At 40.1% G+C, this 23297-nt stretch overlaps 2 protein-coding genes across 2 annotated transcripts; both read left to right on the forward strand.

The window, feature by feature from the left end:
- The first annotated feature begins 773 nt into the window (after positions 1-773).
- On the forward strand, positions 774-4106 carry adra2c (adrenoceptor alpha 2C). Its single transcript, XM_007543952.2, has one exon. It carries the CDS (start codon positions 1355-1357, stop codon positions 2783-2785), a length of 1431 nt encoding a protein of 476 aa, XP_007544014.1. The 5' UTR covers positions 774-1354; the 3' UTR covers positions 2786-4106.
- Positions 4107-17871: 13765 nt separating this feature from the next.
- LOC103132197 (alpha-2C adrenergic receptor-like) lies at positions 17872-21198 on the forward strand. Its single transcript, XM_007543963.2, has one exon. The coding sequence runs from the start codon at positions 18447-18449 to the stop codon at positions 19875-19877; it is 1431 nt and encodes a 476-aa protein (XP_007544025.1). The 5' UTR covers positions 17872-18446; the 3' UTR covers positions 19878-21198.
- The last annotated feature ends 2099 nt before the right edge of the window (positions 21199-23297 follow it).

Here is a 23297-nt window from a genome sequence, read left to right on the forward strand (position 1 = left end):
ATGCAATCCTCAAGGAAGAAAGGCGAGATAAACGCCTCGGTCCAGACAGATCAGCTCACATCTGATCTCTGCAATTGAACCCACCGGAGAACAACTAATGTCTTTTAAGTGGTGAGATTATAAATCACATAAGAATGCAAGTATTATTACGTAAATGTACTGATGCCCTTATCCATCACCATTTGCTCTATGACTTTTTTAATTTCCTTCTCACCCTGTCTTCTGCAGGCCCCATAATGAAAGGCTAGCCTCTTCAGGAACATGTGCAGTGAAATTGTGAAACTCGTGTTTTTATATCTAAAAAACAAAACAAAAATAAATAATAAAAAAAAGACAATTTTGGCGATTTCATTGAGGAAAAGAATGTGATTTCTACCTTAAATATGGGCAATAGCCTTAACCCCTAATTAGAGAATACAGCAGCAGAATCCTATAATATCAACTACGTCTCAAAATCGGAATCAAAAAAACGGACTAGCAATATGTGGGTTTAGTATGTTCATCTCTGCGATCAGAGGTAAACAACTATACGCAGCAGATTTGGGAGCCATAGTATGATATCGTTAAGATGGCGCGAAAGCTGCGTGTGTTTCCCATAAAGTGTCTCTGTGGAGCTGACTGTAACAATACTGACCTCCAGTGTGAGCGATAAGAGGACGGAGCAGTGCGCGTTGTCCTTGGTGCGGGACTTCACGCCTGCCAGTTTGCGTTTTGGCAGCAATCTGTGCCCCTGCGTGCATGCCTCTGCTCTCTCGCTCTCTCTCTCTCTCTCTCTCTCTCTGTCTCTCTCTCTCACTCTCTCTCTCTGCAAAATAAGTTTTAAGGTCTATATTGAAAAGAGAGACGGTGAAATAGGGGAAGGAATATTTTTCTGATCCGCTGTCAAAGGGTGCAGACGCTCCATACGCATTTGGTGTTTTAATTGGTTGTGCATCCTGTAAAAGTTTCTACCGTTCGCCCCGTCATTCACTCCCTGTCTTTCCATCCTTAAGGGTGGAGCAGGTCTCTGTTTGATCCTCCTTTTTCTTTTTTTCCTATATATATTTTTTTTCTTTCGCAAAGGACACGTGGTCGTTACAAACCTCTCTCAGGACGCAGCGGGGAGGCGGAGGTGGAGAGATGCGGGCGCAGTCGGGATGGGAGAGGACGCTGTGAGGAGCCTGCCGCTTTATATCCATGAAAATTTGGCTGCTGAGCTGCACGCACGTTTTGGCGAAAGGATTTTTTAAAAAAGACTCGCGTCTTGGACTATTTTCCTGTCTTTTTCTTTTCCACGGGAGACTTACGCGCAGTATGGGGACGATTCCAGGAGGGGAGAAGAGAATAAAATGTGATGTAGGTAGATTTATTATGCATGGAAATATGCGCTCAAGTCTCAATAAGGTTTTCTCTCGAACATTTACTTTTTTTAAAGTCGCACACTGAGCAAAGGATGGATTACTTGAATTCTTCCACCCTAGAAAATGAGACAGAGGTGGGAAATATCTCCTCTAATTCCACATCTGAACAGCCGTACACCCAGCTCGCAATCTGGGGTCTGGCTGGACTGGTCAGCTTTCTCATTTTGTTTACAATAGTCGGTAATGTCCTGGTTGTCATTGCAGTTCTAACCAGCAGAGCTCTCAAGCCACCCCAGAACCTCTTCTTGGTCTCCTTGGCCAGCGCAGACATACTGGTAGCCACTCTGGTCATGCCCTTCTCTCTGGCAAATGAACTTATGGGCTATTGGTTTTTTGGCAAAATTTGGTGTGACATCTACCTGGCTCTGGACGTTTTGTTTTGCACCTCTTCCATTGTTCACCTCTGTGCCATCAGTCTGGACAGATACTGGTCGGTGACACAGGCTGTCGAGTACAACTTAAAGAGAACGCCTAAACGAGTTAAAGGTATGATCATAGTGGTGTGGTTGATCTCAGCTGTAATCTCCTTCCCGCCGCTGATTTCGATGGACAGGAGCAGCAACGAAAGGAAACCCATGTGTCAGCTCAATGACGTGACCTGGTACATTCTCTACTCTAGCATTGGATCCTTCTTTGCCCCGTGTGTTATAATGATCTTGGTCTACATTCGAATCTATCAAGTGGCAAAAACCAGGACCAGGACAATGTCGGAGAAGAAGAGGAGTGTGGACTCCCCTCTGGAAAATGGGATGGACCAAGCCGAGCCAGGCATGGGAGGGTCCATCAAGTCCACCCAAGGAGGGAGCACGAAGGAGCGAGAACGTGAGAACGGACACTGCCAAGAGCAAACCGTCGGATCCTCTCAGTCAAACGAGCCAAAACATCCATTAAATAACCATGAAGACGAGTTTGACGATAGCAGCTCATCGGATGAGAAACCAAAAAAGTGCATTGGTTCTTCCAAACAAAGCCAGAACAACAGAAAAGACAGAAAGTCCAGCAGGAAGAGCAGCTCTGCCTCCAAGTACTCCAGCAGGAAGTCGCGTTCCAGCTCAAAGTCCTTGGAGCTGTTCTCCTCCCGACGGAAACGTCGGAGCACCGTCAACCGAAAGAAAATCTCTGCCGCCCGGGAGAAGCGCTTCACGTTTGTTCTCGCTGTGGTCATGGGCGTTTTTGTCGTGTGCTGGTTCCCTTTCTTCTTCTCCTACAGCCTGTATGGAATCTGCCGCGACCCGTGCAAGGTCCCAGACGTGCTGTTTAAATTCTTCTTCTGGATCGGCTACTGTAACAGCTCCCTCAACCCGGTTATCTATACCATCTTCAATCAGGACTTTCGCAGAGCCTTCCAGAAGATTCTCTGTAACTCATGGAAACGCTCTTTTTGAGGAAGTCCTGGATGACTGGGGGCTTTATTAAGGGGACGTAAAGTCAAATGTCCCACTGTCGTTTGACTGATGAAGCCCGAGGTGCTTTCACGCACTCGCTTTCGAGGATCTGACTCGGAACGATGGGACATCAGCAGAAAGGGAATAAACAGCTGAGTCTGGCATCTTATGCCTCTCAGACTGATCTGATTTAACCTCGAGCTGCTTTCCTCCAATGGTTTTGTCTCTCTTGCATTGAAATAAACAGACTCTTTCCAGACTCTGTGATGCATGCCTGCCACAGTGGCTGCCTTTGGATGAACTTGACAGCAGACGAGGAGTTAACAGAGGAGCTCAGTTTATAAACTCACAACACTATAAATGAGCATAAAGCGAAGGCCTTGACAATCTTTCTGAGACTGTTGGTTGTGACATTGGTATCTTTTTCTCTGTCTGTTTACTGTTTTTTTTTTTCTTTTTTTTTCTTCATCACGCTCTCAACATGAAGACCATTGGGACAAAGGGGCTCCTTGCTTACTGTATAAGTAGCAAAACTGTTTCACCAAAAAAAAAAAAAAAGGACTTGAACCGAAAAACAAAAGTTAGCTTCTGTGTTTATCACCATGTGTGAGATGAACCTAGCCACCAGGACATAGCACATGGTGAACCTGGCAATGCTTATTTTTTCCCTTCATGCCTTTGCACCTTCTCTCTTCTCTTTGAGAATGGCTTGAATGTGGAGTTACTGTAGAGGTAGATGGACACTCACTGAGGCATTATTGCGTGTTTTAAAAGAGAACAGGAAGATAAAGTTTGCAACATACGGATGTATGTTAAGATAAAGTGAACTACATCTTACCTCCACAACCACTCTTTGTGGTTGTTTGCGCGCGTGTGTGTGTGTGTGTGTGTATGTGTGTGTGTGTGATCGAGTGTCTTTCCGCTCCTCACACAGACACTCTCTCCTTAAAGTCAAACTCTGTAACGTTCATCTCTAACGATCGCTGCTCATATAAAAATAAAAAAAATAAAAATAAAATCATGTACAAACTTATATCATGTACACAAATACATGAACAAGATTTAATCAGCTAAAATATTCATCTATCTAGCCAGAAGGGCTAATGTTATTTTCTTGTGTAAATAACTGAAAATGTATTTTACTGTTCCTGTGTGGTGCCTCATATTCACACGTTGATATGATGAAAATGTTTGTTTAATGAACAATGCTCTGACGTATTTCCATGTTACATCTAGCCTCTGTCTTTTTTCTAAAGGAACAAATGTTTATCTGCTTTGAGCACATGTGAAATTATCAAATAAAGACATTTACTGCAGCTTTCCTCTGAGGGCATGTGCTAAATTATTTTTTATCACATTGGCTCTATTTGTTTTAACTGCTGAACTACATTTAAATTGGAAATTTAATTTTTGATAGAAACTGTCTTCTGAGCTTGAATCAAACTATTCTGCAGAAAAAGTAATAAAATGTAGTTTGGCTGCTTCAGATACCTTCAGCATGGGTAAAGCGAGGTTCAGCTTCTGTTAAAATTATTGTTACTGTTGCATATTGTAACTTTCTGATACACAGAGAGGTAAATTGGGTTTAAGTCTGGACTTTGGGTCTTTCTAACACATGAAAACACATTGATCTAAATCATCTTACTGCAGTTCTCCATGTTGGGTTATTCTCCTGCTGGAAGGTGAAACTCTGCCCCAGTTTCAAGTCTTGTGTAGCAACTAACAGATTTTATTTACAGGGCTGCCTTTTAGTTTTAATCCTTCTTTTCTCCCATCAGTTCCTGCCACAGCAGTATTTTGAATGTTGGCCATAAAGTTCAGTCTTAGTCTTATCTGACCACAGCACCTTTTTCCACATTTGATGTGTACCCTACATGGACTGTGTGAAACTACAAAAGGAGACCATTTACTGCCGCATTTGCGTGACGGTTTTCTTCTTGAAACTCTTTAAAAACGGCGTCTTTGTGTGGGGCACAGCTAACAGCCGTCTGCAAACAGATTCTCCAACCTGAAGTGTAGATTTATGCAGCTCCTGACAGAAAATATGCAACTGTTTGGGGTTGTAGTATGACAAAATGTATAAAAATTTAACAGGTACCTGCAAGACACTGTAATAAGCCATTTTTCTTCCAAATCATAAATGTTAGGCTTTAAAGGGTTAATATTTTATTTAAAGTTACTTAAGCTCAACTGACTAATATTCTGATCTAAATAATTAAGAATTAATTCAAAATGTTTTGTGTATTTTGAGTATAATGTAAATGGAGGATTTTTGAGGGTTTTGGTAGTGAGTCGCCTAACTAAATAAATGTGAAGTGGAGTAAAAAGCATTACTTTAGTATCGTTTTTGTAAATTCAGAAAAAAATGTAGATGATTGAAATGAAGTCATAGTCAGCTAACACTGGGTTACAACTACAAGTAGTACAACTGACTACAATTCTACAGAGATTACATTATAATTTAGTTGAAAGACTTTGAATTAAACTAAATAAAAATATTTTAGGTGCTAACTGAGACCTAACTGGCAGGTTAAAGCTTTAGATTAAGCTTTTCATTTCAACAACAGTAAAAAAAAGAGAAGCAAATCTGGTGCTATTGTTATTTGTGGCGCTTACTTGGTGATGATTCAGTGGCAATATTGGAAAGAATGCCATGATTTTTAAAAATAGAAACAGGTTTATTTTTAAGGAATCCAGTGACATAATCTCTGCCGAGAGTAAAGTATGTGGCTCATCACAGCTGTGACTCCACTCCAGTTTGGCCACAGTGACAAAAAAAAAATGTTTGTCACATACGCCACTTAACTTCATATGAATAAATGTTTACTGAAATCTTTCATAGAAGTGTTTAGAAGCTACTTAAGCTACTTGTTTTTTTTGTGTGTGTTTTTTATTACTTATTTGGCAACAATTAAGTTTCTTCACAAGCAATTAGCTTATTCCAACAATATCTTTTGTAGAAAAAAAAAGTAAGTAAAATCATATCAGGTAGCACGCACAGAAATGAAAAGTGCTGTGGTTATTACAGGGTGTTAGAGACTGGGACTATGTGTGGGTGTAGTGATTTGCGGCAGTCAGATTGCCTGTCAGCCTCGCAGTGACAACAAAATTCAATAAAGTCCCACAATTCTGGAGTTGCTTGGAGGTTTATTTTTAAGCTCCTGACAGAACCACCTGAGCGGCGTCTCCCTTTATTTGTCTTATCTAAGCTGATTGTTGACTGGCTCTCCTGGCTCAGATACGATTGTGCCATGCATCGGAAAGAGAATATCCATCCTCCCAAAAGCTGTCAGAATATTCTTTTATGCAAGTCTGCATAGAGCTATTTAGGACATAAAGGCTGAAAAGAGGAAGGAAACATCCTGGATCTGCACTGTTTAACATTTCCCTGTAGTGTGTCTACAGCTACGCAGGAATCACAGATTGCACCTGTTCTGTTCACACAAACAAAAAATGTTGCATGTTGTCTTTTTTTTCCACCCACTCAGGGCTTCTGTATAGTTATTTCATAGTTTTGGCTACCGCGGCAAAAAGTAGGTGGCGATATTTATTGTTTCTAAGGAAAAACGAGGTGAAATTTTGACCCTTCATCAGTGATCATGCTCATCAAAGCAAGGTGATTTTACAGTTTGTTATGAATCAAGATTTTTTTTTCAATATGTGCTTAATCCTTTAATTTGTTTAAATGATGACCTCAGGCAGTGAAATGGCCAATGTTAAAGTGTCCTTGTGGAATTGTTCATAAAACATTTACATTTAATGTTGAGAATCATGATGTCAAAATATGTGCACCAATATATTTGGTGGTACAGATCAATTTAACAAGTATTTGAAATGAACCAATGCGGCATTTCTGTTAGATCAATAAAATATATATTACTAGTCAATGAAGTTTCATTATTAATGTCTGGCATTTAAGAAGAAGGACGCTGAATATACAACATCCTTCAGTTGAATTTGGTTTAAAAATACTTAATCAATCCTGTTTACATTCCTCAAGGAGTCAATGGATGCTGTTATTCCTGTGGGCAGGAAGGATCTCCTTCAGCGCTCTGCTTTAAAGCGTGACGTGTGATGTCAGGGTAGCAGGTCTTCAGCTCTGGAGGACGGGCAGATTTGCTTTATTTGTGCCGAAACAAGGCAAGATGTCTTCCACACCACTGGAATATTAGCCTGGGTTAATGAAAGTTTAAAGAGATGCTGCAGAATCTGACACAGCTGGTTCTCACCGGCCATCTGGAAGTGCAGCCTTGCTCTGGTTCCGCCTCCCTGGCTGCATCCTCATGTGACTGCTGAGGAGATGAAAGGGGCACCCTCACCTGTTGGTGTGGTTGGAAGCAACTTGTAGCTGTCTGTGTGTATTTCTGACCAGTTAACTCATTGCTCGGGGAACTGGAAGCACAAATGGAAGAGCTTTCTCTTTAAAATTTAAAAGTGCAGTTAATTGCAATAAGTCTCTGCTTACCCCGTCTGCTCCAATCAGAGCATGCATGAGTGCTTGATGGCACGTGGGTTCTTAACCATCAGCGGGTCCATGAGGATGCTGGTGTCCTCATGGCAATTAAGGGGAGCTGGGTTGTTTTTTTTGTTTGTTTGTTTTCATTTCAGGTTATTTGCTTTTCCATTCGTGTACCTAATAATCTAGAGAAATTTTAAGCAGTGGTACAAGGAAACTCTATTTACCTATTATTCTTTTTGACCAGAAGAACCGAATTATAAGAGCATTATAAAAGAGGGTGTGTCAAAAGAGCCAGAGAAATTTCTGCAACTGGGCCAAGATGTCCTTTTCAGCACATACAGTACCATATTTACCATTTCCCAATGTATAGATCTTACTTTAGACTTACTTTTGAGTTTTTTTTCTACATACACACTTTCTATATCTGGTCTCCTTTAGCTTATGGGGTCAACCGTCTCAACATTGTGCTGGGAACCATTCCTTATTTGATCAATCCAAGTGCAAGTCTTTTGGTCATAAATTCACTCTGCACATCCACAAACCTCTGTGCGATCAGAAACCACACTCAGTCATTTTCTGTTTGAGAAAAGATGTGGTTCAAAACTGCTTTAAACGTCAGTGTGATGAAGGGACAAATATCTGGTATTTGGCACTGAAATGATGAAATATTACCACAAAAGTCAATAAGTTAATAACTAGGCAAATTGATAGAAAAGGTTCAAAAAGTCTGAAGCCATCTCTATAAATCATTCCATTAGACACTGTCCTGCTGACACAGCAAAACCTGCAACATTGATAGGAAAATCTATTCTTCCGGGCCTTGAAGGCTACACCAGCAAGCTTTGAGGGGATCAATAGATGAGCAATAGGCAGGCATGGAGAGTATGGTTAGTTACATACTACCTTGTTTGAATCCGCAAGAATCCTTCCATCTTCCAGGTAAATTCACACTTACTCATTTAATGAATCCAAGGGTTTGTGGTGACAGCATGTTCCAGAATTAGGTAAGGTTGGGAAGCCTTTGTGATTGAGAGCGGTTCTCCAACCTCGTGGCAAATGGAAAAGCAACTGAAACAGTTCAACAGGTTTGTAAAACCTCTGCTTGTCAGAAGGACAGAGGTTGAATGAAATTCTTTTTAATTAGACAGTAAATGTCCATCTTCGAATGCTCTGCTTGGTATGACATAATGTGCTGTTAAAACTGTTGCACATCTGCAGAATGCATGTTCAGATAATTGGATGGAAAATGTGAAGGTCCGTTGCTTTTATGGACCATACAGAATCCTGTATGTTTGGTAATATGGTGCAATAAAAAGAAAGACGATTCATTCTTACTCTATTTGCAGTGTTATAAAACGTTTTGATGAGGCACAGAGGATCAGGAAGTATTATGTAGTACTATACTTGATATTTGCAAAAGTATTTGAACATCTCCAAAATGTTAACCTTTTCTAATAGAAATAGGACTCATCAAAATATTAGTTTTCAACTAGGATGTCAATGTTTTTCATGGCTCATTGTACAACGAACTCTGAACTTTGAACGGAGTTCTTGACACTTATTAGATAAATGGCTTGCTAAACTTGACAAGTTCTTTGATGTATGGTTTGTAATAGCAGAGCCTTTATTTCATACTTTATGTCTGGAAGGAGACTCTTTATATNAAGAGTAAGATGAAGAAGCTGACCAGTTACCAATGTTTGCAGTTTTAAAATGTGCCAAGTCTAAAAATGATCATTTACATTTTTTTCCTTTAGAGAATCACACTGGTATTCTTTGTTAAATGTTACTAAGAAAGTTGATAAACTGAACTTGGAAAATTGTTTCAAGACTTAAAACAATAAATGAGCTGCAACGAATTAAGTTTTAAGTTGCACAGGGGAGGCAAGTTTTTATCTTAATATCTATCTTCACTTCTAGCAGCGGTTAATGAAAACACAGCTAAAAAATGAAAGTCCTCCTGCTTCTTGCACCGTTCCTCTAGTTGAAAAATATCGCTACGGGCAACTACTTTGATTCCTGAGGTTTATCAGATTGACTTTGTCATGACTTAAAAATCTTTGTAACGCTGAATGCGGATGCTGAAATCACGTGAAGATTCAGCTCAATGGAAGCACGTCGGCTGAATGAGCGTCGTCCACAAACTCTTTGTATTTACTGAAGCTACTGCATAGCTCAGTGCAGCACTTCGCTTAACGAGGAGGCGCATCTGTGTCTGTGGTTTACAGCTGTCATTACAAGACTCATTAAAAAGCAACACTTCCAAAAGTGTCACCCACATCCACCTAATAGGCTGCTGCGGTTCGAAAGAAATACGCTACTGCACTTAAGTCTTACAGAAAGTCTGACTATAAAACAGGTAACAAAATGACATTTTAGGCTGTATGTCCATGTGATTGATAAGATTACACCTTTTAAAAGGGCAGTGGCCCGAGAGACGGCGCTTCTTCTTTTTTTTTTTTTTACTGTAAATTCTGATAAATGTCTAATAAACTATCATTCACGAGTTGCAAAGCGACTCACTGTAAGTAACACTCACAAGATTCAAAGATCGTTTTCTTACCTGTGTCTCATCTTCCTTATTATCATTATTAAAGTCTTTTGTTGGGAGTAAAAACATTTTGCATTTGTTTTTGAGTGTGCATGTTTGCAGAAATGAGAAGAAAAACATACATCAGCGGACTTTTTTTTTTTTTTGCGATCGCTCTTACTTGCAACATCAGGATAAATGTGCGAAGGAACAGCAACGAGCACGTTCTCATGTGATGGGTTACGGAAGTGAAGGAACATGGATACAATTTTCATTTCATTATTGAATTAGTCATGCAACTCTCGTCTGCAACAATCACATCAGTGGGCTCTGACGGGGCCGCTCAGCTCAGTGTGGAAGCTTTAATGCGTGTTGTGAGGAGAGACGCCCTCAGGAGTGTATGACACCGTTTAAAGTTTAAGCGGAAAGGTCGACCCGGGTTGAGGTCGTGTACATGACCGCTGGCCGTAAAGAGGAAAGCAGCTCTGATCTCGCTTATCTAAAGTCATGAGTTTGACGTTCAGCCAGCTCTGACCACCCACACATCTATCTGCATAAAAAGTGAGGAGATATGGAGAGCATCTTTAGGGAAAAATGAAAGTGAACTACTGTAAAGCTGCTGCTGCTGAGAGCAGCACCGTGATATCATTCACAGTCACATTCTTGGTTATTCTGAAATTCAGCTCTTGTTTTATGTCAAAAATATTTTCTTGTTTTTAAAGATTAAAATAATATCAAGCTTAACCTTTGATAGACGCCTGGCAAACAACTACAATCCAATTATTTTTTTAATTGGTTATCATTATTTGAGTTTCTATTGTTGATTAAAGATATACAGGTACATCTCCATAAATAAAATAGTTATGTTTTTCCAATAAGGCAATATAAAACGCACGGCTTGCGCAAAGCGATATTGTGAACATTCTGTTGTTTGCCAATGTATTGTTACCATGTGAGTTCGTCTTCTGCAGCTCAGAAACACTATGCAGAAAGACCTCAGCATTACTTCCTCCTTGTATCCTGCCAAACTTCATTTTCTGTTCCCCAGCTTAGTAATAAGGAAGATTTTGTTGAAGTGACATCATGACCAAATGGGTCACACACATTGTGCTCATGCAGAAATGACTGCCAACCAGACAGCTAGAATTAAACCTCAGCCAAATGCTGCTTGCAGGCACAAACTTCAGCTGGTTTATTGTTCCTCTGACAGAAGCGCAGAAGAAGAAGAAGAAGAAGAAGAAGAAGAAGGGAGCGTGGCATATCAGACCTTAGGAGAACACATTAAACTGTCTGTATTACTTATATGTGAAAAACACAGCAGAGAAAAAAAACAACAAACAAAACCCAGATTTCTAAAATAAAAATCATCACTTTTATTTTCCAACTGCCTTTATGGTCCAATTTACCAAGAAATTGTTAATTCTCTTGCCGCCCTTCCTTATTAAAATCAGTCTTGTCAATTATTTTTTTGTATGAAATATTTTGTCCAAACTCACAAATATTCCAGAGTTTCAATTATCTCAGGAAATTGAATGTAGGCAGCCAAAACAGAGCATGTCCACAGACAGAAGAAACACGGACATCAGAGTATGAGATAAACCTCTGACTGGTCTAAAAGCTTCTAAGCACTCACTCGAAATGTATCACTCACTTTCGTTGTCAGTAGGCATAATTGGGCAGCGATATCACTGCTCCGGCTGAAAAAAAAAAACCCACACCGCCTCCAGAGAGGTGACAATTGTATTCTAATCCGCTGCCACTGTCAGTCTGTCCACAGCAGCAAATTAGACGGGGTTAAAACCAGACAGTCAGCAGACAGAGCAAATTCTCCAAACTCAAGGAAGACCCAGGCGGGTAACGTTCTCCTGAGCAAAACCTGCTTGCTGCGAGACTGCAGACAAAGCGTTTGGTTCGCAGAGAAATCTCACACATGCACAGACAAAGACAGGTAAACACAAGCAGAACACATCACACGGGCACAGATCTCCAGCTTTCACAGAACAAGATGTGTAACAGTTTCAGGTGAAAATAGAAAATGTGGGCGAAAAAAAAAAAAGAAATAAAAGGATATAGATGCCAGTCAGAAAACAGAAACGACAGCCCAGAACTGAATATTTCACCATGAAGTTCCCAGTTTGAAGATGAAAAAGTGCAGCGAGGTCTTCAATTTATGGTGACAACTGAAGAGGCTGACTTTTATTTTCCTCCAGACAAAACCAGACTACTGCAGACAATACTGGCAGGTACCATAATAAAGTGATGTTTTAAAATGTTTTTTTTTTTGTTAGCATAACATCTGCCTTTGAAAGACCTTTGAACAAAACACTTGCCACCTTCAAGATTTTTCTCATTTTTCATTTATTGTCTCACTTGAATGCTTCAGGTCATTAGACCAATTTAAATATCCAACAAATTTAACCCGAGAAATTATAAAATGCAAATTTCAACTGAAGATTTATTTGTACAAAAACAATTAAACTATGTAAATCAGCCAATTAAAAAGTAAAACCCCCTGCTAAATTACAAAATAATTGTGATTTTGCTTAAAGATGAGTTCACTAGTTACGCAGTCCGATTACTGCCAGACCTACAGAATCAAGAAATGCCTTCAACAGGACCTGGCTGACAACACGAAGTAGGGTAAAATATCTCAGAAAGTAACATAGCATTCCCCAAACTAAAATAATTTTAAACCCAACAAGAAACAAAGTAATAAGCGTCTATTGATCTAGAGAGAGTCACAAAGCCATTTCTATGGTTTAGATCTCCAGTCAAACAAACTGAAAGGTGCAGAGGTGAACTTTCACAGCTGTAGTCAGCCAATAAAAAAACCCTCCAACAGTAATTCTCCCCTAGACATCAGTTTTGTGATTAAATTAACATTTTTTAAGTAGAACTGTTTATTTTCGCCTGCTGGCCTTCTGCCTGCATTTGAAAACTTTTCTTTGCCGTTATATGACACGATAAATCTTTGTCCATGAAATCACCATGTACACATATTCAATAAATTCTGATGAGTTTGCCCGATTAAAAGTATCTTTTAAAAATAACACTTAAGCAGTAACTGAACATATTTTTCAATGACCCCACATTTCTATAGTAAATATATTTTCTTTATTATTGGTCTGATTCTGATCTTTAAAATCATATTTTCACCAGCTATCAGCTGAAAATCAGCAGAGGCTTCAACAATCTTCACTTTGTGAATTCAGCTACTGAAATAAATTAACTTTTCAATATTATTCTAACTCATTGAATGGGTCTGTATGTGTTAGCATATTATTAAAAACTCACATGATGCGTTTCAGTTTATGTACCGAGAACTCATCCATCACTCCTCAACTCCACGTTTGATTTCAACACTAATTCTTCCAAATAATCTCCCTCTGATAATTTATGACCTCTCTCTGAGCGACAGATGGTCATTTTTCACCTACAACAAGCCAGTCTGGTTTGCAGGATCATGACGCAACACCTAGTCGACTGGTTGCACTCTGTGTCTGGGCCGTCACGTTTTCAGCACACTCCTGCTGCGCCTAATTCTCAAGTTGCCTGCAGATCTGCCAGTTGGGCCCAACTGTCACTCAGATGGACAGTAATGACTCTGCCAGGCTAAATCCTGCACAATGACTATTCTTAAGGGAGGCTGCAATTCAAATTAGACAGTCATCCATTTTTCTGGACTGGTTAGCAACCTGCATGGTAACAGTCTTTGCTGCAGAGTAAAAATAAAACATTTTATGATGTGTGTTGCACTTATTTAAGCACAACTTCTCACTAATTTAAATAGAAACAAATAGTTCAGAAATAATTCTGACTCGTCTCTCCGTTCCTAAGCATCCTTTGTGGATGTATTTGAAATTCATCAAACAAAGATGTGTGTACTGACTACTGATTAGAGTACATGAGTTTACTCAAAGACGGGATAGTCTTATATATCGCAAACTAATTATACTTGTTCCAATAGTAATCATGCCAGTAAGTCATCTTATTTAAAAAGTTCTGATGAATTGCAAAGCCTTGTTTGTTCTGGAAAAAAGTTAAATCTGACAACATAAAGCTTTGCATGTCTTTTTCCTAATTCATTACAGGAAGTTTCAAAGTTCAAGCAGATGCCAATCGCAATGCAAACCACAGGTCATTTTCCTTTTTAAAGCTAAAGCAGCGAAGGAAAGAATTTTCTCATGTTGAATGAATAAAATGCATCCTGTCGACACCTGAACACTTCACTCTGTATATGCATGGATAAGTCATCAATGATTTATGGGGGAAATCTTTAAAAGGAGGAAAGCACAACTTTTACTTGAAACCGCCCTTCCTGCTGACAGCGCCATTTAGTCTGTGCATCAAAAGGTTATTGTTTTGCTGGAAAACAAAGTCACATAGGAGCAACAGCTAGCTTTTTTTTTCTTTTTATTGCAGGAGAGTTCAGTTTTGGACTTGCAAATACTAGAGATCCTCTCACGAAGGAGGAAATCAGAAATGCCATTGATCTGGCCTTTCGGTTCCTCTGAGAACATAATTTGTCAAACAAAGGTTACGAACCAGATGAGAACTACAATCTGTTCTATCATGTGATGCCAGCTAGAGAGAAAGTCCCTGGGGCTGAATGTTACTTCACTGAACTATTCGCTCTTGGCCAGACTGCTGTGTGCCCAGGTAGCACTGCCATTTGTCACTGTCATCAGCTGCTACTGTAGCCTCTCTCGTGAAGAAAGAAAAAAAGAAAAATAGCGCATAGATGGAGCAATTAACGGTAGCTGTTGTCAGTGGTTAATAGTTGTGAACTCTGCAGCAGCATCGTGTGTGACAGAGGAGTCTTCATCAGTGCCTTTAAGATAAGCTCAGTAGGTTAGATCATCATCAAGATAGTAATCCCGAGTCACAAAATGGTGCATCTTAAAGTTTGATCTTGCTCTATATAAATGCATACAAGCAGAGAACAGATAAGCAGTAAAAAGAGACTGAGTGTCTAATGAGGCACAGTGAAGTTGTTTTGCGTGATCGCATAGATTTCCAAAACCATTAGGTCCTCATTCAAAGATGCACAAAGAAACCAAGTGCTGCCCAGAAACCGTCGGTATTTTGGCCTGGCCACCAGCAACCAGCCAGCTGGAAACTAACACATTTCAATATGTGCACTCGACTTTGTATCCGTCTTTATGGTTGGATTGAATAAATCTATATATCTGTGAATAAATGGGATTTTTTTTTCCCTTTGCTTTGTAAGGCATTTGTTTGGAGTCAGGGCTATAATAAAATAAAGTAAGATGTATTTTAATTTCTCCGTAGGTTGTTTATGAGGGTTTATATCAGACCAGTTTGTTAGTAAAACAAAGACAGTGTAACCATGGTTGTTAAAACAGGTGTGGGTATTTTTGTTTCAATTGTAGATAATAACTGGACCATGTCTGTTGTCTGGTAACTTTAGCTACACTCCTTATTATTCAGGTCCAAGCCCTTTAATCAACTTTGCCTCTCAATCTCCTGAAGCAAACATTTCATGGCCCACTGGGAACCTTTAACAGGCCCGTTTAAGTTTTACTAAGAGTGTAAATCCCATTACTTTGTTACAACTGCACAAAATACAATCATTTGACTTTTATTCTGAAGGCCACTAGTGCTTTCTTAACATCATCAGTGTGCATGCAGACCTTTTCCTGGTTTTGTCGTGGCCTGTCACATTTGGCCGCCCTTGTCTTAAAGGCCATGGTTATGTTGGTTACAGGGGAAACTTTTTCTACTGCATCATTTTTCTTCCACTGAACTCTCTATTAATATGCTTTGATGCAACAGTCTGAGAACAGTCAACATCTGAAGCAATGACCTTGTTGCCTTACAATCCACCTCTTATTTCAACAGTCTTCCCCATGGCTGTGTAAGCTCTAACAACGTAACATCAAAATTGTGTTTTAAAAAACTTTTTTTGTTTCAGCCCTTTTTGATATTTAAATTTTCAGAAATTCTGAGATGAGTTCTGGATTTCCATTTGCTTGAAAAAAAAATGCTTAAAATAGATTAGTGTGTGAAAGGAGTTTTATTTATTTCTTTTTTTATGTAATTGTTTAACTAAATATTTTTGATAAGAATCAGATTTATTTGGATGCAAATGTATTTGATGACAAGGAAACTAGAAAAAAAAATATTGTGAATCCTGTTCTCATATTTTGTGCATCTTAAAGAGAAATCAGAATAAGTTAAAATCCGTTTTGGCATTTGAAAGCTTTACAAAAGGCTGTGTTCAAGAATATCTCAGCAATCCAGCCAAGAGTGAAGAATAGGAAATACGAAACCTTCTGGACACCTTTTCATCTCTGAATCTAAAGTTCCTCAAATACAGAAGCAGGGTCACTGCTTTACGAAGAGCAAAAGCAGGACATCAACCTGAGGCACCGTTAAGTGATACTGAACAGAAAGGCTCGAAAAAAGGGACAATTTAGTAAGGAAAAAAAAAATCACTGATACGTAGAGAAGAAAGTCGTTTGTAAAGGTTCTTTAAATACCAGAGGCAGGATTCTGCAGCAGAAAGACTCTCTTACTCCTTTGAATTCGAGCTGCTCTACTAAAACACAAGAAGCATTTATCTATAATATCTAAGATCGTCTACAGATGCCCAATTATATATGGTGTTTATATGGAAGCTGAGGCCCTAGGACACTATTCAATGAACATATCACATATAAGCCTAATGTGTATTCACACCGACCCGTAGTGGAGGTTTGCTTTTTTACTCTAAAGAGTCAGTGTGAGGAAAAGCAGCTTGTTTTTTCGCTGGACGGCGGTGGCCCATGTGACCGACTCCTTCTCTTCCATCTCCCAGGTTTGATGTGGATCAATTTGGACCTGATCATTTCTGGCGGCCGTGGCTGCTCTTTAATTCAGCATGGCTGAGCGCTCTGTGATTAATGGCAGGTATTTAGCTGGGGGAGGGGGGTGTGGTCAATAAGCTCATGCCGGTCTCACAAATACTGAGAGACAGTCTCGTCTCTGTCCACCAGAGACGAGACTGCCTTAATCCATCAGGGTGACACCACCCAGAGGTTCCAGGGTTAACAGCAACAGCAGCAGCAGAGCGCAGATGGAGAGGGCCAGACCAAAAAAAAAAAAGAAAAGAAAAAAAAAAAAAACTTTGGACCTTTTGTGAGGTTGGATTTAATTTGAGCAACCTTGCTGGAGAGCTGCAACATCAAGCTTTTGAAAAGCTTCCAATTATGTGCTTTTTCAGGGAAGCAGAGAGAGTCGAACAGAAAGGGGCAGAGAGTGCTCTGAATGCTTAGAGGGTGGAAAGTGTACATCCACATTTGAGTACTCGAGGGAAATGCAATCCTCAAGGAAGAAAGGCGAGATAAACGCCTCGGTCCAGACAGATCAGCTCACATCTGATCTCTGCAATTGAACCCACCGGAGAACAACTAATGTCTTTTAAGTGGTGAGATTATAAATCACATAAGAATGCAAGTATTATTACGTAAATGTACTGATGCCCTTATCCATCACCATTTGCTCTATGACTTTTTTAATTTCCTTCTCACCCTGTCTTCTGCAGGCCCCATAATGAAAGGCTAGCCTCTTCAGGAACATGTGCAGTGAAATTGTGAAACTCGTGTTTTTATATCTAAAAAACAAAACAAAAATAAATAATAAAAAAAAGACAATTTTGGCGATTTCATTGAGGAAAAGAATGTGATTTCTACCTTAAATATGGGCAATAGCCTTAACCCCTAATTAGAGAATACAGCAGCAGAATCCTATAATATCAACTACGTCTCAAAATCGGAATCAAAAAAACGGACTAGCAATATGTGGGTTTAGTATGTTCATCTCTGCGATCAGAGGTAAACAACTATACGCAGCAGATTTGGGAGCCATAGTATGATATCGTTAAGATGGCGCGAAAGCTGCGTGTGTTTCCCATAAAGTGTCTCTGTGGAGCTGACTGTAACAATACTGACCTCCAGTGTGAGCGATAAGAGGACGGAGCAGTGCGCGTTGTCCTTGGTGCGGGACTTCACGCCTGCCAGTTTGCGTTTTGGCAGCAATCTGTGCCCCTGCGTGCATGCCTCTGCTCTCTCGCTCTCTCTCTCTCTCTCTCTCTCTCTGTCTCTCTCTCTCACTCTCTCTCTCTGCAAAATAAGTTTTAAGGTCTATATTGAAAAGAGAGACGGTGAAATAGGGGAAGGAATATTTTTCTGATCCGCTGTCAAAGGGTGCAGACGCTCCATACGCATTTGGTGTTTTAATTGGTTGTGCATCCTGTAAAAGTTTCTACCGTTCGCCCCGTCATTCACTCCCTGTCTTTCCATCCTTAAGGGTGGAGCAGGTCTCTGTTTGATCCTCCTTTTTCTTTTTTTCCTATATATATTTTTTTTCTTTCGCAAAGGACACGTGGTCGTTACAAACCTCTCTCAGGACGCAGCGGGGAGGCGGAGGTGGAGAGATGCGGGCGCAGTCGGGATGGGAGAGGACGCTGTGAGGAGCCTGCCGCTTTATATCCATGAAAATTTGGCTGCTGAGCTGCACGCACGTTTTGGCGAAAGGATTTTTTAAAAAAGACTCGCGTCTTGGACTATTTTCCTGTCTTTTTCTTTTCCACGGGAGACTTACGCGCAGTATGGGGACGATTCCAGGAGGGGAGAAGAGAATAAAATGTGATGTAGGTAGATTTATTATGCATGGAAATATGCGCTCAAGTCTCAATAAGGTTTTCTCTCGAACATTTACTTTTTTTAAAGTCGCACACTGAGCAAAGGATGGATTACTTGAATTCTTCCACCCTAGAAAATGAGACAGAGGTGGGAAATATCTCCTCTAATTCCACATCTGAACAGCCGTACACCCAGCTCGCAATCTGGGGTCTGGCTGGACTGGTCAGCTTTCTCATTTTGTTTACAATAGTCGGTAATGTCCTGGTTGTCATTGCAGTTCTAACCAGCAGAGCTCTCAAGCCACCCCAGAACCTCTTCTTGGTCTCCTTGGCCAGCGCAGACATACTGGTAGCCACTCTGGTCATGCCCTTCTCTCTGGCAAATGAACTTATGGGCTATTGGTTTTTTGGCAAAATTTGGTGTGACATCTACCTGGCTCTGGACGTTTTGTTTTGCACCTCTTCCATTGTTCACCTCTGTGCCATCAGTCTGGACAGATACTGGTCGGTGACACAGGCTGTCGAGTACAACTTAAAGAGAACGCCTAAACGAGTTAAAGGTATGATCATAGTGGTGTGGTTGATCTCAGCTGTAATCTCCTTCCCGCCGCTGATTTCGATGGACAGGAGCAGCAACGAAAGGAAACCCATGTGTCAGCTCAATGACGTGACCTGGTACATTCTCTACTCTAGCATTGGATCCTTCTTTGCCCCGTGTGTTATAATGATCTTGGTCTACATTCGAATCTATCAAGTGGCAAAAACCAGGACCAGGACAATGTCGGAGAAGAAGAGGAGTGTGGACTCCCCTCTGGAAAATGGGATGGACCAAGCCGAGCCAGGCATGGGAGGGTCCATCAAGTCCACCCAAGGAGGGAGCACGAAGGAGCGAGAACGTGAGAACGGACACTGCCAAGAGCAAACCGTCGGATCCTCTCAGTCAAACGAGCCAAAACATCCATTAAATAACCATGAAGACGAGTTTGACGATAGCAGCTCATCGGATGAGAAACCAAAAAAGTGCATTGGTTCTTCCAAACAAAGCCAGAACAACAGAAAAGACAGAAAGTCCAGCAGGAAGAGCAGCTCTGCCTCCAAGTACTCCAGCAGGAAGTCGCGTTCCAGCTCAAAGTCCTTGGAGCTGTTCTCCTCCCGACGGAAACGTCGGAGCACCGTCAACCGAAAGAAAATCTCTGCCGCCCGGGAGAAGCGCTTCACGTTTGTTCTCGCTGTGGTCATGGGCGTTTTTGTCGTGTGCTGGTTCCCTTTCTTCTTCTCCTACAGCCTGTATGGAATCTGCCGCGACCCGTGCAAGGTCCCAGACGTGCTGTTTAAATTCTTCTTCTGGATCGGCTACTGTAACAGCTCCCTCAACCCGGTTATCTATACCATCTTCAATCAGGACTTTCGCAGAGCCTTCCAGAAGATTCTCTGTAACTCATGGAAACGCTCTTTTTGAGGAAGTCCTGGATGACTGGGGGCTTTATTAAGGGGACGTAAAGTCAAATGTCCCACTGTCGTTTGACTGATGAAGCCCGAGGTGCTTTCACGCACTCGCTTTCGAGGATCTGACTCGGAACGATGGGACATCAGCAGAAAGGGAATAAACAGCTGAGTCTGGCATCTTATGCCTCTCAGACTGATCTGATTTAACCTCGAGCTGCTTTCCTCCAATGGTTTTGTCTCTCTTGCATTGAAATAAACAGACTCTTTCCAGACTCTGTGATGCATGCCTGCCACAGTGGCTGCCTTTGGATGAACTTGACAGCAGACGAGGAGTTAACAGAGGAGCTCAGTTTATAAACTCACAACACTATAAATGAGCATAAAGCGAAGGCCTTGACAATCTTTCTGAGACTGTTGGTTGTGACATTGGTATCTTTTTCTCTGTCTGTTTACTGTTTTTTTTTTTCTTTTTTTTTCTTCATCACGCTCTCAACATGAAGACCATTGGGACAAAGGGGCTCCTTGCTTACTGTATAAGTAGCAAAACTGTTTCACCAAAAAAAAAAAAAAAGGACTTGAACCGAAAAACAAAAGTTAGCTTCTGTGTTTATCACCATGTGTGAGATGAACCTAGCCACCAGGACATAGCACATGGTGAACCTGGCAATGCTTATTTTTTCCCTTCATGCCTTTGCACCTTCTCTCTTCTCTTTGAGAATGGCTTGAATGTGGAGTTACTGTAGAGGTAGATGGACACTCACTGAGGCATTATTGCGTGTTTTAAAAGAGAACAGGAAGATAAAGTTTGCAACATACGGATGTATGTTAAGATAAAGTGAACTACATCTTACCTCCACAACCACTCTTTGTGGTTGTTTGCGCGCGTGTGTGTGTGTGTGTGTGTATGTGTGTGTGTGTGATCGAGTGTCTTTCCGCTCCTCACACAGACACTCTCTCCTTAAAGTCAAACTCTGTAACGTTCATCTCTAACGATCGCTGCTCATATAAAAATAAAAAAAATAAAAATAAAATCATGTACAAACTTATATCATGTACACAAATACATGAACAAGATTTAATCAGCTAAAATATTCATCTATCTAGCCAGAAGGGCTAATGTTATTTTCTTGTGTAAATAACTGAAAATGTATTTTACTGTTCCTGTGTGGTGCCTCATATTCACACGTTGATATGATGAAAATGTTTGTTTAATGAACAATGCTCTGACGTATTTCCATGTTACATCTAGCCTCTGTCTTTTTTCTAAAGGAACAAATGTTTATCTGCTTTGAGCACATGTGAAATTATCAAATAAAGACATTTACTGCAGCTTTCCTCTGAGGGCATGTGCTAAATTATTTTTTATCACATTGGCTCTATTTGTTTTAACTGCTGAACTACATTTAAATTGGAAATTTAATTTTTGATAGAAACTGTCTTCTGAGCTTGAATCAAACTATTCTGCAGAAAAAGTAATAAAATGTAGTTTGGCTGCTTCAGATACCTTCAGCATGGGTAAAGCGAGGTTCAGCTTCTGTTAAAATTATTGTTACTGTTGCATATTGTAACTTTCTGATACACAGAGAGGTAAATTGGGTTTAAGTCTGGACTTTGGGTCTTTCTAACACATGAAAACACATTGATCTAAATCATCTTACTGCAGTTCTCCATGTTGGGTTATTCTCCTGCTGGAAGGTGAAACTCTGCCCCAGTTTCAAGTCTTGTGTAGCAACTAACAGATTTTATTTACAGGGCTGCCTTTTAGTTTTAATCCTTCTTTTCTCCCATCAGTTCCTGCCACAGCAGTATTTTGAATGTTGGCCATAAAGTTCAGTCTTAGTCTTATCTGACCACAGCACCTTTTTCCACATTTGATGTGTACCCTACATGGACTGTGTGAAACTACAAAAGGAGACCATTTACTGCCGCATTTGCGTGACGGTTTTCTTCTTGAAACTCTTTAAAAACGGCGTCTTTGTGTGGGGCACAGCTAACAGCCGTCTGCAAACAGATTCTCCAACCTGAAGTGTAGATTTATGCAGCTCCTGACAGAAAATATGCAACTGTTTGGGGTTGTAGTATGACAAAATGTATAAAAATTTAACAGGTACCTGCAAGACACTGTAATAAGCCATTTTTCTTCCAAATCATAAATGTTAGGCTTTAAAGGGTTAATATTTTATTTAAAGTTACTTAAGCTCAACTGACTAATATTCTGATCTAAATAATTAAGAATTAATTCAAAATGTTTTGTGTATTTTGAGTATAATGTAAATGGAGGATTTTTGAGGGTTTTGGTAGTGAGTCGCCTAACTAAATAAATGTGAAGTGGAGTAAAAAGCATTACTTTAGTATCGTTTTTGTAAATTCAGAAAAAAATGTAGATGATTGAAATGAAGTCATAGTCAGCTAACACTGGGTTACAACTACAAGTAGTACAACTGACTACAATTCTACAGAGATTACATTATAATTTAGTTGAAAGACTTTGAATTAAACTAAATAAAAATATTTTAGGTGCTAACTGAGACCTAACTGGCAGGTTAAAGCTTTAGATTAAGCTTTTCATTTCAACAACAGTAAAAAAAAGAGAAGCAAATCTGGTGCTATTGTTATTTGTGGCGCTTACTTGGTGATGATTCAGTGGCAATATTGGAAAGAATGCCATGATTTTTAAAAATAGAAACAGGTTTATTTTTAAGGAATCCAGTGACATAATCTCTGCCGAGAGTAAAGTATGTGGCTCATCACAGCTGTGACTCCACTCCAGTTTGGCCACAGTGACAAAAAAAAAATGTTTGTCACATACGCCACTTAACTTCATATGAATAAATGTTTACTGAAATCTTTCATAGAAGTGTTTAGAAGCTACTTAAGCTACTTGTTTTTTTTGTGTGTGTTTTTTATTACTTATTTGGCAACAATTAAGTTTCTTCACAAGCAATTAGCTTATTCCAACAATATCTTTTGTAGAAAAAAAAAGTAAGTAAAATCATATCAGGTAGCACGCACAGAAATGAAAAGTGCTGTGGTTATTACAGGGTGTTAGAGACTGGGACTATGTGTGGGTGTAGTGATTTGCGGCAGTCAGATTGCCTGTCAGCCTCGCAGTGACAACAAAATTCAATAAAGTCCCACAATTCTGGAGTTGCTTGGAGGTTTATTTTTAAGCTCCTGACAGAACCACCTGAGCGGCGTCTCCCTTTATTTGTCTTATCTAAGCTGATTGTTGACTGGCTCTCCTGGCTCAGATACGATTGTGCCATGCATCGGAAAGAGAATATCCATCCTCCCAAAAGCTGTCAGAATATTCTTTTATGCAAGTCTGCATAGAGCTATTTAGGACATAAAGGCTGAAAAGAGGAAGGAAACATCCTGGATCTGCACTGTTTAACATTTCCCTGTAGTGTGTCTACAGCTACGCAGGAATCAC

Source organism: Poecilia formosa, unplaced genomic scaffold (assembly GCF_000485575.1).
Source record: "Poecilia formosa unplaced genomic scaffold, Poecilia_formosa-5.1.2 Scaffold11, whole genome shotgun sequence".
In the NCBI taxonomy this organism is placed as follows: Eukaryota; Metazoa; Chordata; class Actinopteri; order Cyprinodontiformes; family Poeciliidae; genus Poecilia; species Poecilia formosa.

Bases quoted from the DNA above. Each gene is read 5' to 3' on its own strand.
- adra2c (XM_007543952.2), top strand. From the start codon at position 1,355: ATGGAAATATGCGCTCAAGTCTCAATAAGGTTTTCTCTCGAACATTTA.
- LOC103132197 (XM_007543963.2), top strand. From the start codon at position 18,447: ATGGAAATATGCGCTCAAGTCTCAATAAGGTTTTCTCTCGAACATTTA.